Raw genomic sequence first — 12,973 nt, 5'->3', positions numbered from 1 at the left:
CAGTGCAGCAGTGCGCAGGCTCTGGAGTCTGGCAAACCCTTCGGGGACTCTAGTTTCTTTAAAATGGGATAATAACGGGACGCCTGGGTAGCTCAGTAGTTGAGCGTCTGCTTTTGGTTCAGGTCGTGATCCCGGGGTCCTGGGATCGAGGCCCAATCGGGCTCCCTCCAGGGAGCCTGCTTCTCCCTCTGCCTGTGTCTCTGCCTCTCTCTGTGTGTCTCTCCCTTTTCTGCTTTTTCAGACCCCTTCCATGTCCAGCTCTGAGAATCCAGGGCCGTGATACTCAGCCCCCGTGGATGACCCCTGCCATGTGCAGGAGCCTCTCCCTCCCATGTCCCCACCCTGCGGCGTGGTTGAGTGCCACCCTCTGCGGGGCTCCCCTGGGTTCTGGGGAGCTCCGGCTCCTGGTCCCCCTTGGCTGTTCTGGCCTGCATGGCTCAACCGGCCTGGGCAGTTCTGGTTGGTTTGTCAAGGACATTCTTAATGGCCAGGGTAAACCCCGGCAGGGCGGGGAGGGGGGCCCCCCCGGGATGCTGATTGGTGGAGCACATACCTATTCAGGTGCACCTGGGCTGCTGGCAGAGGCGTCTGTTAGAGGAGGGCCGGCTGGAGCCACAGCAGGGCCGACGGACAGAGGTGAGGGGCTGCCGGGTGTGGAGCCGGGCCTGGATTTGGGTGGAACCTGCCAGCACCAGGGCAGGCAGGACAGGGGCAGGAGGCTGGGGGGGCTGGGAGCCAGCACCTCGTTATAGCCCTCATGGGCTGTTCTCCTGGGTCTGCTGTACACCTGCCTCTGTGGCCTGAGCAGAGGAGAGGGGGCACAGGGGTGCAAATGGGGAGTCAGAGCAGTTCATGGGGACCCTGCAGTGTGAGGGACTCTGAGGGGCAAGGGGATTGCTCTGAGCAGTGGAAGCAGCCAAGTGTGCCAGGAGGATAGGAAGTGGTGTCCACAGCAGGGGGAAGTGAGTTCTGAGGCTTGGGATCCTGTCCTGATCGATCTGCTACTGGACACAGAGGACACAGGAACCCCGGCCCCCACCCTGCACCCTAACACACATATGCGCACACTCAGTGACACCCCCTTAGTGATGAGGACGCATCGGACCTATGTCCGCTCCTGATAACTCCACACACATCTGCACTCAGGAAAACACCTCTGTTTATGTGGGAAGTAGCAGTGTGGGGAGGGCCATGTGGCAGACTAAGGGCATTGGAGCAGCTTACCAAGGGTCTGTCTGTCTGTCCGCTCAGGGACCCCATGGAAGAGCTGGTGGGGCTGCGTGAGGGCTCCTCGGGGAGCCCCGTGAGTCTTCGGGAGCTATGGGGCCCGTGTCCCCGCGTCCGCCGAAGCATTCGAGGTGAGAGCTAGGTCCTCTCCCCATGGAAGACCCCTCAAGACATCACCCCTACCCGGACCCCACCTCCCTCACCCGCCTTGAAACCCGAGAGCTGCCCTGCCTCCATGTGCCCACCATCTCCGGGTGGCAGGGAGGGAAGGGACCTGTCTGCCTGTCCATCGGCCTGTGGGTCTAGATGTCTGCTCTCTGCCTTTGGGGAAAGTAGCCCCAAAGCCTGATGGCTGTGCTAGGGGCCTTGCTCAGGGGCCCAGTGGGTACAGCCTGGCCTGACCAGCACGGCCTGTAGGATAGGCCCACAGGTCTGGAGACAAGGAGGGGTCCTGCTAGACTCCTGTTCTCGAAGCTGTGCCCTGCGGAGATGCTGGAGGAAGCTGTAGCTCACAGCACACCCTCCCCCTCCCCAGCCGGCCAGTTCAATCTTCCATGAGCCTTCAGTGCAGAGTGGGGTGGGGAGGGTGCACAGGTCAAAGGTCCCCTAGCAGGACCCATAGGTTCCTGAACCTATGAAGTGAAGTCACCTTCACTTGCCACGACTCCTGCTTCGCCCCTCCTGCGCAGAGCCCCTTCTCAGCTGCCCTGGACCTGACCCCATGGCCATAGGCCCACACTGGGGCCTGAGCAGGCCTCCGGGGAAGGGGCTGTCCATGCACCGTCCCCAGCCCTGGGCTGTGACCCAGTGTCCCTGCCCTCAGGTGGCCTGGAGTGGCTGAAGCAGAAGCTGTTCCGAGTTGGGGAGGACTGGTACTTCCTGATGACCCTCGGGGTGCTCATGGCTCTGATCAGCTACACCATGAACTTCGCTATCGGGCGTGTGGTCCGAGGTAACCCCTCCCTGACACGCACACCTGCTCTGGACACAGAGTCTCACGCACGCTCTCGGGATGCCACATGGGCCGCCAGGTGCATCGCGGGTGGAGGAGGGCTCGGGGTAGGGAGGAGGCCTGGGGCTGGTCCAGGCTTTGCTCTTGGCTTGCTGTGTCGTCCTGGAGAGGCTCCTGCGCCTGAACCTGAACCTTTCCTCATCAGCACAATGAACAAGAGAGACCTGAATGTTCCCAAGAGCCCTTCTTCCTCTGAGCTCTGTGCCTACCTCTTCCTGCTGCCCCTGTTCCTTCTCCCGCCTCCCTCCTTGCTCTCAGCTCAGTAACTCGGGGGGAGGGCACTTGCTTAGACCCCCAGACACAGAACTTCCTTTTCCCATGCTTCAGCGAGCTCTCTCCACCCTGAGATCTCCCGGGAATGGGGGGCACGGGGCAGGAAGGTTCTAACACTCCCCCGGTAGACTTGCTCAGGTGCCATCAGGAGGACCTGCTGCGCACCATGCCCCGGACATCATTTGAGGGCTTTCTCACAAAGACCCTGTGAGGAGGTCCCACCACTAGCCTATTGGACAGATGAGGAAACAGGCTCATAGAGGTTAAGTCACATGCGCAAAGTCATCCAGTAGGTAGTGGCAGCCGCAGGATCTGGATCCAGGGTCCTATTCCTGCCTCCATCTGGGCATCTGCCACTTGCGGGGTGGCCCTGGGCCTCCCCTCTTTGAGCCTCCATTTCCTGGTCAGTGGACACCTGAGGGCCGCAGAGCCTATGACGGCTCCCTGACTCCCTGGTGTCCCCAGCACACAAGTGGCTATACCGGGAGATTGGGGACAGCCACCTGCTCCGGTATCTCTCCTGGACCGTGTACCCTGTGGCCCTGGTCTCCTTCTCCTCCGGCTTCTCCCAGAGCATCACACCCTTCTCCGGAGGTGAGCCATTTGTCGTGGTGCCCAACCGCGGTGCCTGGTGCCAGAGCCTTTTCATATCCCTCTGGGCTTCTGGGGGGAGGCAGGAAGCAGTGACCCCATTTCACAGTCAGAGAAGCCAGCCTCAGAAGAGTCACGCTGCTTGCCCCAGAGTCACACCGTGAGAAAGCCAGGTCTTGACTCTTGGGTCACTGCTGGCCCTACTTCCTTTGCGAGGGTGCCTCTGGGCCGCGACAGGGAGCATTGGTGACAGGCTATCCAGGGAGGGGTTCCCGGGGGCACTCAGCTCCCCCAGGCCTCTCAGCTCTGCCTCCAGCTCCAGGCCAGCACTGGGGAGCTCCAGGGGTGCATCCAGGGGTGGCCTGAGATCCTACCCCGGCTTCCCCCCATTGTGCCATAGCCCCCCAGCTATACCATGGGCTCAGCTGGAATGACACAGGCAGCTCCTGTCCCCTCTCTGACCCTCAGCTGCCCCATGTGCAAATGAGATCACGTACCCTAACTCAGGGTTTGGAGGGCCTGACACGATCATGATGCGAAACATTTTGGGCAGGGTGAAATGTTAAGAGTTTAATCTAGGCACTGTCCCTGCTCTTCTCCCTGCGCATCCCCTGCCAAGGTTCCGGAATCCCAGAGCTGAAGACTATCCTGTCAGGCGTGGTGTTGGAGGACTACCTGGATATCAAGAATTTCGGGGCCAAGGTGGCGGGCCTCACCTGCACCCTGGCCACGGGCAGCACCATCTTCCTGGGCAAAGTGGTATGGGCAGAGGCGAGAGCACCCCCACCCCGCCCTGCCCTCTCTGCCTTCTCCCCCGGCCCCACAGAAGCTGAGTCACTGGGGAAGACTCAGGCCAGTGCCTGCCTTCAGGGGTTCAGACCTGGGGACGAGGCAGGCTGGGTCCCCAGAGTGTGACGAGAGAGCTGGGGAGACGGAGGGCAAGGGAGCCATGAGCAGCCGTGTAGGTCTGGATGAGGATCCCTCTGCACACCCCCCAGCCCTGGGCCCCAAAGGGGGGAGCACGGGCTCTGACTCCCGACCAGAGGTGAGTCCTGTGCCCTGTGCCCACACCTCCCCTGGCAGGGCCCCTTCGTGCACCTGTCTGTGATGATCGCTGCCTACCTGGGCCGTGTGCACATCAAGACGATTGGGGAGTCTGAGGTAATGGGGACAGAGGGCCCCCCCTTGGAGGAACGAGAGGGAGGGAAGGGTGGGGGTTGACTCTGAGCCCCAGACTCGGGATCCCCCCAGAACAAGAGTAAGCAGAACGAGATGCTGGTGGCAGCGGCAGCGGTGGGCGTGGCCACGGTGTTTGCAGCACCCTTCAGTGGTGAGACCCTGCCTCCCGCCCCTCCCTTGCACCGCGGGGCCCCCACGCCCCTCCTGCCCCCTGGCCTGCGGATCGCCCCACTCATTCCTTTGTCCAGCTGAGAGCCCTGGAGGAGGGGCGGGCGCTAATTCAGGTCTCGGTTCTTCCTGCAAGTCCTTTGAGGGCACAGCCACCCCAGGGTGGGGTGGAGGTGGGTGTCAGGACGCCTCCGGGTTACATCAGGCAGACTTGGGGTTGAGGTCCAGCTCCCCCGTGTCACCCTGGCCCAGTGAGTTCAGCTCTCTGAGCCTCGTCTCCTTGTCTGTGAAATGGGGATAATTGGCCCCCGCCACGGGGCTGCTGGAGGGATTGAGATGGCCCAGGAGGGCACATCCAGGTGTGCTCTCTGGGCTCCTGCCTGCCCTCCCTCACTCCGCTCAGGCCCAAAAAGGGGTGGGGGTAGCCCCGTCTGTGCAGGGCTGTAGGGGAACAGGACCGGAGGGGAGGGCGCAGGGATGGATGGAGTGGGGCTCGGTCTAAGCTCCGCATCGCCTTCAGGCGTCCTGTTCAGCATTGAGGTCATGTCTTCCCACTTCTCCGTCTGGGATTACTGGAGGGGCTTCTTCGCTGCCACCTGCGGGGCCTTCATGTTCCGCCTCCTGGCCGTCTTCAACAGTGAGCAGGGTGCGTCCCCCGCAGACCACCTGACCCGTACTGGGCGTGGAAGGGCAGGGGCCCCGAGAGTACAGGGGGGCAGAAGGGAACAAGGCGACAAGGGCTGGTTGTTGGGGCCTTGAATGCCAGGTAAGTGTATTCGGGGCAGAACTTAGCACCCCCTCCACACTCCTGCTTGTTAAGTCTGGGACTTGGGTTTGGCCGGGGTCGGGCCGCGGGCCCTGACCATTGCCCTCCTTCCCCAGAGACCATCACCTCCCTCTACAAGACCAATTTCAGGGTGGATGTCCCCTTTGACCTGCCAGAGATCTTCTTTTTTGTGGCATTGGGGTGAGTGAGCGCCTTGGGCCCCTTGGAAGCCCAGCTGGGGGCCGCTCTGGTTCCTCGGACGGGCTCTGGACTCACCCTCCCTCCGCAGGGCCATCTGTGGTATCCTGAGCTGCGCTTACCTCTTCTGTCAGAGAACATTCCTTGGTTTTGTCAAGACCAACCGGGTCACCTCCAAGCTGCTGGCTACCAGGTGGGCTCTGGGCAGGGACTGGGGACCTCTCAGGGAGGACGACCCCCCCAGCCTCCTGAGCCCACAGCTCCCACTCTCTGACTGCACTGTCATCCTCCTGCGGAGCCCCCTGAGCCTTCCTAGTCCACACCCCACTCATGAAGCCCTTACACCCCCTAACACTCCACAATCACTGCCCCCCAGCTTGTGGAGCTACCAGCCCCTCCATGTGCTCCCCAATCCCCGAGTCCTCCGTTGCAGGCTTGCAGCCTGCACGAAGCCCTACTCTCCCACACACCCTGCAGCCCTAATCGAGCCCTGCTCCTCCCCAAACTTTGCCTGCCCCCTGCCATTGGCATCTGCCCAGGCCGCCATGCATGGCTCCCCATGGCCTGCCGGGGCTCCGTCCCCAACTCTCCAATCAGCCGGGTTGGGGGGGGGGCGGGCTGACCCCCCACAGGCTTCTTCCCCTGGGCAGGGAGGGGGGCTGGCCTGTGTCCCCCCCCCTCCGGTTTCTGCCTCAGTGAGGCCCTTGGTGTTGGGGGGCCTGCTCCTGCCCGGTGCCCCCTCCATGGGGTGGGGGAAGAAGAGGGCTGGTCCGGAGCTTACCCTCCACCCCCCGCCCCACAGCAAACCTCTGTATTCAGCCCTGGCGGCCTTGGTTCTGGCCTCCATCACCTACCCCCCTGGCGTGGGCCGATTCCTGGCCTCTCGGGTAAGGGGCGCTGGGCTGGGGCGGCGGGAGTGGGGAGCCCCCATCGGTTACCCACACTGTGCCCGGCATCTCGCTTCATCTGTAAGGCGAAGCCTGTGGGGCATCCTCACGTTCCAGATGAGGACACTGCAGCCCCGGGCAGGGGGGAGGAGGGAAGGGGGCGGAGGGTCAGAGCCCTTCCCAAGGAGGGAAGTAGCAGAGGAGGCTTTGAGGCGGGCTCGGGGTGCGGGGTGGCAGGAAGGCTGCAGGGTTCCGGCCGTCCCCCGCACCAGCTGTCCATGAGAGAGCATCTGGACTCACTGTTCGACAACCACTCGTGGGCGCTGATGACCAGGAACTCATCCCCGCCCTGGCCCCAGGAGCTTGACCCCCAGAACCTGTGGTTTGAATGGTACCACCCGCGCTTCACCATCTTTGGGACCCTCGCCTTCTTTCTGGTTATGAAGGTGGGTGCCGGGGCCCCCGGGGTTGTGCAGAGTGGAGGCCGGCCTTGGACGGGGTGGGGAGCCGTGCCTCCCATTGCGTGGGCGCCCGGGCCTTCCACCCAGGCTGCCTGACCTGCCTCCGGCCAGCTCTGACCGGGCCAAGTGGCTGGGGTTCCGAGCCTCGGTTTCCTCATCTTTCAAATGGGAGAGTCGCTGTGCCTACCTCAAAGGGAAGGTTGAAAGGCAAGAAAGGAAAGCCCTTGGCGAGGTGCCAGGCACACAGCAGGCTCTTTGTCAGGGTCAGTGCCCGGCCTGGACAGCCTCCTCCCTGGGCAAGTGCCCCGTCCCCTGGCCATCCCCCTCTCGGCCGCTCTCGTCCAGTTGCCTCTAACCTCTGCCGCTCCCGCAGTTCTGGATGCTGATTCTGGCCACCACCATCCCGATGCCCGCTGGGTACTTCATGCCCATATTCATCTTCGGTGAGTCTGGGGTTCCCAGGGTCTGCGATGATCAGGGTTACTGGGCCATGGCTCCTGGCTCTCTCCCTCCCCCCCACCCCATCAGATGGTACTGACGCTGGTCCCCAGGAACGGAGGGGTGTGGGGATCGCATCAGCCTGGCTCCCCCACCTCCCCCTGTCTGTGGCCAGGAGCTGCCATCGGGCGCCTCATAGGGGAGGCCCTCGCTCTCGCCTTCCCCGAGGGCATCGTGGCCGGAGGGGTCACCAACCCCATCATGCCTGGGGGGTACGCCCTGGCAGGTGAGTGGGCTGGGTCCGCCCCCCGGAGAGGGCAGACTTTGGGGGGCTGAGGGGCAGAGCACGGGGAGGTCACTGAGCCTCCCGATGAGTCCCCTGCCCGAGCCCCCTCCCCTGAGCCCCCGTTATTCCCTCCAGCTCCCGTCTTGTCCCTGGTTTCCCATCCTGTCCCTCACACGCGCCCCCTCCCCGAGCCCAGGCCCCAGGGCACCTCCAGCAGTGGACAGGTCCCCCCAGCGTGAGGCCCCCTGCCCTCCGCGTGAGGCTGGCCCCTGGCCTAAGCCACCCACCCTGGCTCTGCCCCTGGCAGGGGCTGCGGCCTTCTCGGGGGCCGTGACCCACACCATCTCCACGGCGCTGCTGGCCTTCGAGCTGACGGGCCAGATCGTACACGCACTGCCCGTGTTGATGGCCGTGCTGGCGGCCAACGCCATCGCCCAGAGCTGCCAGCCCTCCTTCTACGACGGCACCATCATCGTCAAGAAGCTGCCGTACCTTCCATGGATCCGAGGCCGAAAAATCAGGTGAGAGGAGCCCACGTTGTGCTGGCTGATGGGGGTGAAGGCCTCCCTGCCCCCCGCAGAAAACCGCACTGTGGTGGACCTTGGACATGGGGGGGGCCTGGAAGGGGCCAGCACACAGCCACGTCGTCTCCACTCTCTCCAGCTCCCTGCATGCCCCTGGGCAAGTGCTTGGCCCCCTGGGCCTCAGTGTCTCATTGGTCATCAGTCTGTCTACACAACAGGACAGCTGTTGCCTGTTTGCTGGACACTGGGGCACAGAGAGGTGCCGCGCCTTGCCCCCCGTCACAGAGTCAGCACCAGATCTGGGAGGTCCCCTCCTCTCTCCCACTCCTGCTCTGCTGTCCTTGCTGGGACGTTGGGGGCTGGAATCAGGCTCTGGAATCCCACTTGGCCAGACAGGACGAGAGCCGCCTGCTCCAGGAGAAGCAGGACTAAGAGGCTCTGAGAGTCTCAGGTCCCAGGCCCAGCTCCAAGCATGTGCAAGCCGTCACCTTGGTGCACACCTTAGTTTCTCCATCTGTAAAATGGGAGTGGCGGATCCAGTGATTTTCAAACTTTAAAGCTTTCTTTTCCTCTTTTGCCATAAAACTTTTCTTCAAACAAAACTCTCCAGGGAAGGCTGCTGAGTAAAACAGACCGGAGTGGAGCTGGTCTTGGGGGTGATAGGGGTTCGGGGGTTGGGAATCCAGAGCCAGGCCATGGGTGAGCTGTCCCCAAGTTCCTCCCCACCTTGGGGTTCCAGGAGCTGCTCATCCTAGGACTCTCTCAGTGCCTGCCCACACCCAAGAACTGGCCCCACCAGGTACCCCTGCCTCATCCTGAGGTCCGGAGATCCCCTCGCTCCAGGACCTGAGGGGAGCACCCGTCTGCCTGCAGCTCCCACCGTGTGATTGTGGAGCACTTCATGAACCGTACCATCACCACGCTGGCCAAGGACACGCCGCTGGAGGAAGTGGCCAGGATCGTGACCTCCACAGACATGGCCAAGTTCTTCCTGGTGGAGAGCACAGGTGCCCAGCAGGAAGGGGGGAGCACGGGTAGGGAGGGGACATTCCCTCTACCTTTGTCTTTGGCCTTCGAGGGTCAGGTCCAGGAAGGGGGAAGCAGGGCACTGGACCTGCTAGTCACCTGCATCTGAACCTTATCTCTGCAACGGTGCACCTGTGGGCAGGTCATTTCACCTTTCTGAGCCTCAGTTTCCTCACTGGTAAAATGGAGACAATGACCTCCCTAACTTGGGGTGGTCGACGTGTTTAAAAGAGATGAGAGGAGGCTTGTAAGGCACTCCATGGGTAGCTTTAGGAATTCTAGAAGCCAGGCCTGGTGTGCTTGGGAGTGGGGGTAAAATGATGGGAACATGAGGTGTCGAAAGACTCCTTACCTGGGCCTCTCCTTCAAGCATTCCTCAGCTAACTCACATCTCCTGAAACCCTGTTGCCATGAGAAAAATGTCTTTTTAAAGAAAAATGAATGGGTGCTTTTGTGGAAAGGACACACAAGCTGAATCTCGGGGAACTATCTAGCGAGAGCCTCATTTCTCCATTGGGACAAGTACAGTAAGAATAAGAAAGATTTGGGTGGAGGGAGGCAGCCATGTCCACTCAGGGCCGCTGTCAGCCCACATGTGCAAGGTACACACTTGGCAGGCATAGAACAGCTGGATTTTGAGTCCTACTCATCCTTTGAGCAGTTACCTTGTTCAGTGAGCAACCTGCCCAACCGTATGGGTTACCCCTCATACCTCCTCCCCCTCAAGAGGCCATAAAGCCATTTATGAGCAGCAGAACCGTGGGCAAACCCTGTAAGCTCCCTGAAGCGCAGTTTCCCCACTTGGGAAATAGAGACCAACATGGAGTTGTCAGAGGTTCTCATCCCAAATGCCAGGCCCTCTCCCCACTCAGATTGGGATACCGTTAACATTATCCCACAGAATACACCAAATATGCCATTTTGGAAATATTTGCGTATGGATGACTCCTCCAAGAGGCTTGACCTCCTGGAACAAAGACAAAATTGGCCTCTAAGACAAAGTCTGCTTCTACCCTTAGAGCCACAGGAAGCAAAGAGCTCCCCAACCAGCACAGGCCCAGGCTATGGGACCCCGATGCTCACCAAGAAATTGTTGTTGTTGTTTTTTAACGGGAGAGCATCTCTACGTCTAGCTGTGAGGTTTTGATTTTACCTGACAAGAAGGAAAAATGCCAGGCTGCCCCCTCAAAACCTGCCGACTCCGGCGATAGCTCGGAGTGAGGCTTGCCAAGCCCTCAGCCCACAGTAGGACCTCAGAGCGTGATGGCCTTCGGGGCCACTTCCACCGGGCTGAGACGCATGTGAAATTTTTTTGTGGGAAATGAGGGGCAAAGCCCAGGCCTGACGCATGGATGTCTTCATGCAGTGTCCCAAACCCGCTCCTGCCTTGAGACTCTGCCGCATGGGGAATCAGGGTGGGCAGGCGACCTCTCGGCCCCCTGGCAGCCTTACCCAGCCGCCCTCAATTACCCCACCTCCACACCAGAAGCTCAGTGACCTTGGGCAGGATGATTAACCTCCCCGTGTCTCTGAGCCTCAGCTTCCTCTTCTGTAAAATCCGCGGCAATAGCTCCCGACCCACAGGGCTGCTGTAGGTTCCTGAGGGACATGGGAATGCCTGGTACGGTTCTTGGCACATAGTCGCTGCCCAGTAAATGTGTCTTCTTCCTAATGTGGCTCTCTCCCTCTCCACTTGTGCAGAGTCTCAGATCCTGGTGGGCACGGTGGGAAGGGCCCACTTGGTGCAGGCACTCCAGGCTGAGTCACCTTCCTGGGCTTCAGGACACCAGGTGAATACTCGTGTGGGGTGTCAGGATGGGGAGTGGTGAGCAGGGGAGTGAGGGGGACGCCTCGGGGAAGGGTGGTTTGAGAGGGACAGCCTGGAGGAGGCAGAGGCTGGCCCAGGGCCCCATAATCCTTCCCCCACCCCCAGCGGTGTCTCCAGGACATCTTGGCAGGGGGCTGTCCCCTGGAGCCAGTGACCCTGCAGCTGACCCCGGAGACCTCTCTGCACCAGGTAATGGGTTCGGGCAGACAAGGACAGTGGGATAAAGGGGAAGAGCCCAAGAGGGGGATTTAGGGTCTAGCTTTCTTGGCACCCTGTGGCTCTCTGGGTCTGTATCCTCATCTGTAGAATGAGCAGAGTGGTCCTTGTCCTCTCTGTCCCTCATTCCTAGGGATCTTGGGATGATGCAAAGACTAGGGAGGAGGGAGAGCTTGGGTGGAGAGAGACAGTAGTTAAAAATATGTTTTTGCATATGAGGGCCCATGTGGGTCTCAATTTCAGGTCTACATTCTCCCTGTGTGATCCATGTGGGCAGATTACCTGGTCACTCCGAATGCTGATCCCTCCCTACCCTGCACAACAGGGGCTTTGGCACATGGGGTTGGGAGGGGCACAAGCAGGTTGAGGACCGTGCAGGTGGCCTCAGCTCCTCTGTGGAGCCCGATGATCTCCCTAAAGAAACCGGTCCTGTCCATTGGTCCCTCGTGTGGACTCTGGAGACCCCAGGTGGCCGCAGAGGACATTGCGGGCCCAGGTCCGTTACTACACCCCGCCCCTTTCCCAGGCTCTAAGACAGGGGCGTGGGGACAGAGCCCTGGCTGGAGCCTCCACCTCGGCTCACAGCCCTGGGCGTGGGAGATACTGAAACCAGGGGTGTGGACTGAGCACCACTCGTCCTCTGACGTTTGCTGACCACTCCTCCTCCAGGCACACAACCTCTTTGAGCTGTTGAACCTTCAGTCCCTCCCTGTGACGTCTCTGGGCAGAGCTGTGGGCTCCGTGTCTTGGGTGGAGGTACGAGGGCCCCAGGGTCAGAGCCAGGCAGAGGAGCCATCCTTCAGCAGGTGGGGTGGCCGTGTTGGGGGGGACACCAGTATCCTCCCATCCAAATTTAGAGAGGCCTCCTTGGATTCTGACGAGCCCCACTTTTTGGCCTAGAGTGCCTGGCTGTGGTTTTGTGGCCCCCTGGCCAGCCCCGCCATTCCCTGGGCCTAAATGATCCCATCTGTGCAGTGGGGAGGCCCTGGCTTTAACATCTACCCCCGAATCAACCCTGAGGGCAGCCAGACAATGCTGGAATCCCCACTCTCAGCCTCCCCTACACCCTCCCTCGCCCAAACCCCTCTTTCTCTGTTCTAGTTGAAGAAAGCAATTTCTAACCTGACAAACCCGCCAGCCCCAAAGTGAGCCAGCCCAGCAAGATGAAACAGGGTGGCCCGGCCGCCCTGGTGAAGGAGATGGGGCAGGGACCCTGCGCCTCCTCCCCCATCACCACAGCCCCTCCCCTCCAGCCCGGCTCAGCTCCTCCTCGGGGAAGCAGGCAGCGCTCACCATGCTCCATCCTGGGTGGCACGAAGCGCTCCATCCCGCAAAGGACAAATCCCACCCTGGACCGAGCAGGATGCGAGACCGGAGAAAGCCAGTGGACACTGGGTGCTCATTGAAGAGTCACCAAGTCCACAGTGAAGACATTGGTGTACGGCTGTCACCGAGGGTGGGCACAGATGCCCTGTGAGGGCTGTGGGACTCCCAACCAGAGGCTCCGGAGAAAAATAAAGCTGGTTCCCGGAGCTGTAGATCCTCTCTCAGCTCTGAGGGTGTGGACCGATGTGTGCGGGCCCTGGGCGAGCTCTTGGGGCCCCCTGGTGGCCACGTAGGCATCGCAGGCCTGGGACCCGGCTTCCCACGGCTGGCCTGTGCCCCCTCCGTGGCTGGGAGACAGGGTAGGAGACCAGGCCCCCCACCAGGTCTTACGCTGCTTGTCCTCACGTATAGGAAGGACCTTCTGGGCCCCAGTGGCTCAGCAGTTTAGTGCCACCTTTGGCCCAGGGCCTGATCCTGGAGACCCGGGATCGAGTCCCTTGTTGGGCTCCCTGCATGGAGCCTGCTTCTCCCTCTGCCTGTGTCTCTGCCTCTCTCTCTGTCTGTCTC

The 12,973-nt window shown here is 61.3% G+C and overlaps 1 protein-coding gene across 1 annotated transcript; it reads left to right on the top strand.

The window, feature by feature from the left end:
• The first annotated feature begins 561 nt into the window (after positions 1–561).
• CLCNKA (chloride voltage-gated channel Ka) lies at positions 562–12,630 on the top strand. The gene is made up of 20 exons (XM_041767659.1): positions 562–636; positions 1,252–1,358; positions 2,051–2,179; positions 2,978–3,106; positions 3,723–3,862; positions 4,187–4,264; positions 4,355–4,433; positions 4,971–5,096; positions 5,333–5,417; positions 5,506–5,607; positions 6,217–6,301; positions 6,574–6,747; positions 7,136–7,205; positions 7,376–7,486; positions 7,794–8,007; positions 8,884–9,017; positions 10,738–10,826; positions 10,970–11,053; positions 11,750–11,836; positions 12,182–12,630. Exons 2-20 carry the CDS (start codon positions 1,259–1,261, stop codon positions 12,227–12,229), a joined length of 2,064 nt encoding a protein of 687 aa, XP_041623593.1. The 5' UTR covers positions 562–636; positions 1,252–1,258; the 3' UTR covers positions 12,230–12,630.
• Positions 12,631–12,973: the final 343 nt, after the last annotated feature.

The sequence above is a fragment of the Vulpes lagopus genome, chromosome 8 (assembly GCF_018345385.1).
Source record: "Vulpes lagopus strain Blue_001 chromosome 8, ASM1834538v1, whole genome shotgun sequence".
NCBI classification, from domain to species: domain Eukaryota; kingdom Metazoa; phylum Chordata; class Mammalia; order Carnivora; family Canidae; genus Vulpes; species Vulpes lagopus.
The sequence above is the reverse complement of the archived record's forward strand: the minus strand, read 5'-3'. Positions and strand labels throughout refer to the sequence as shown.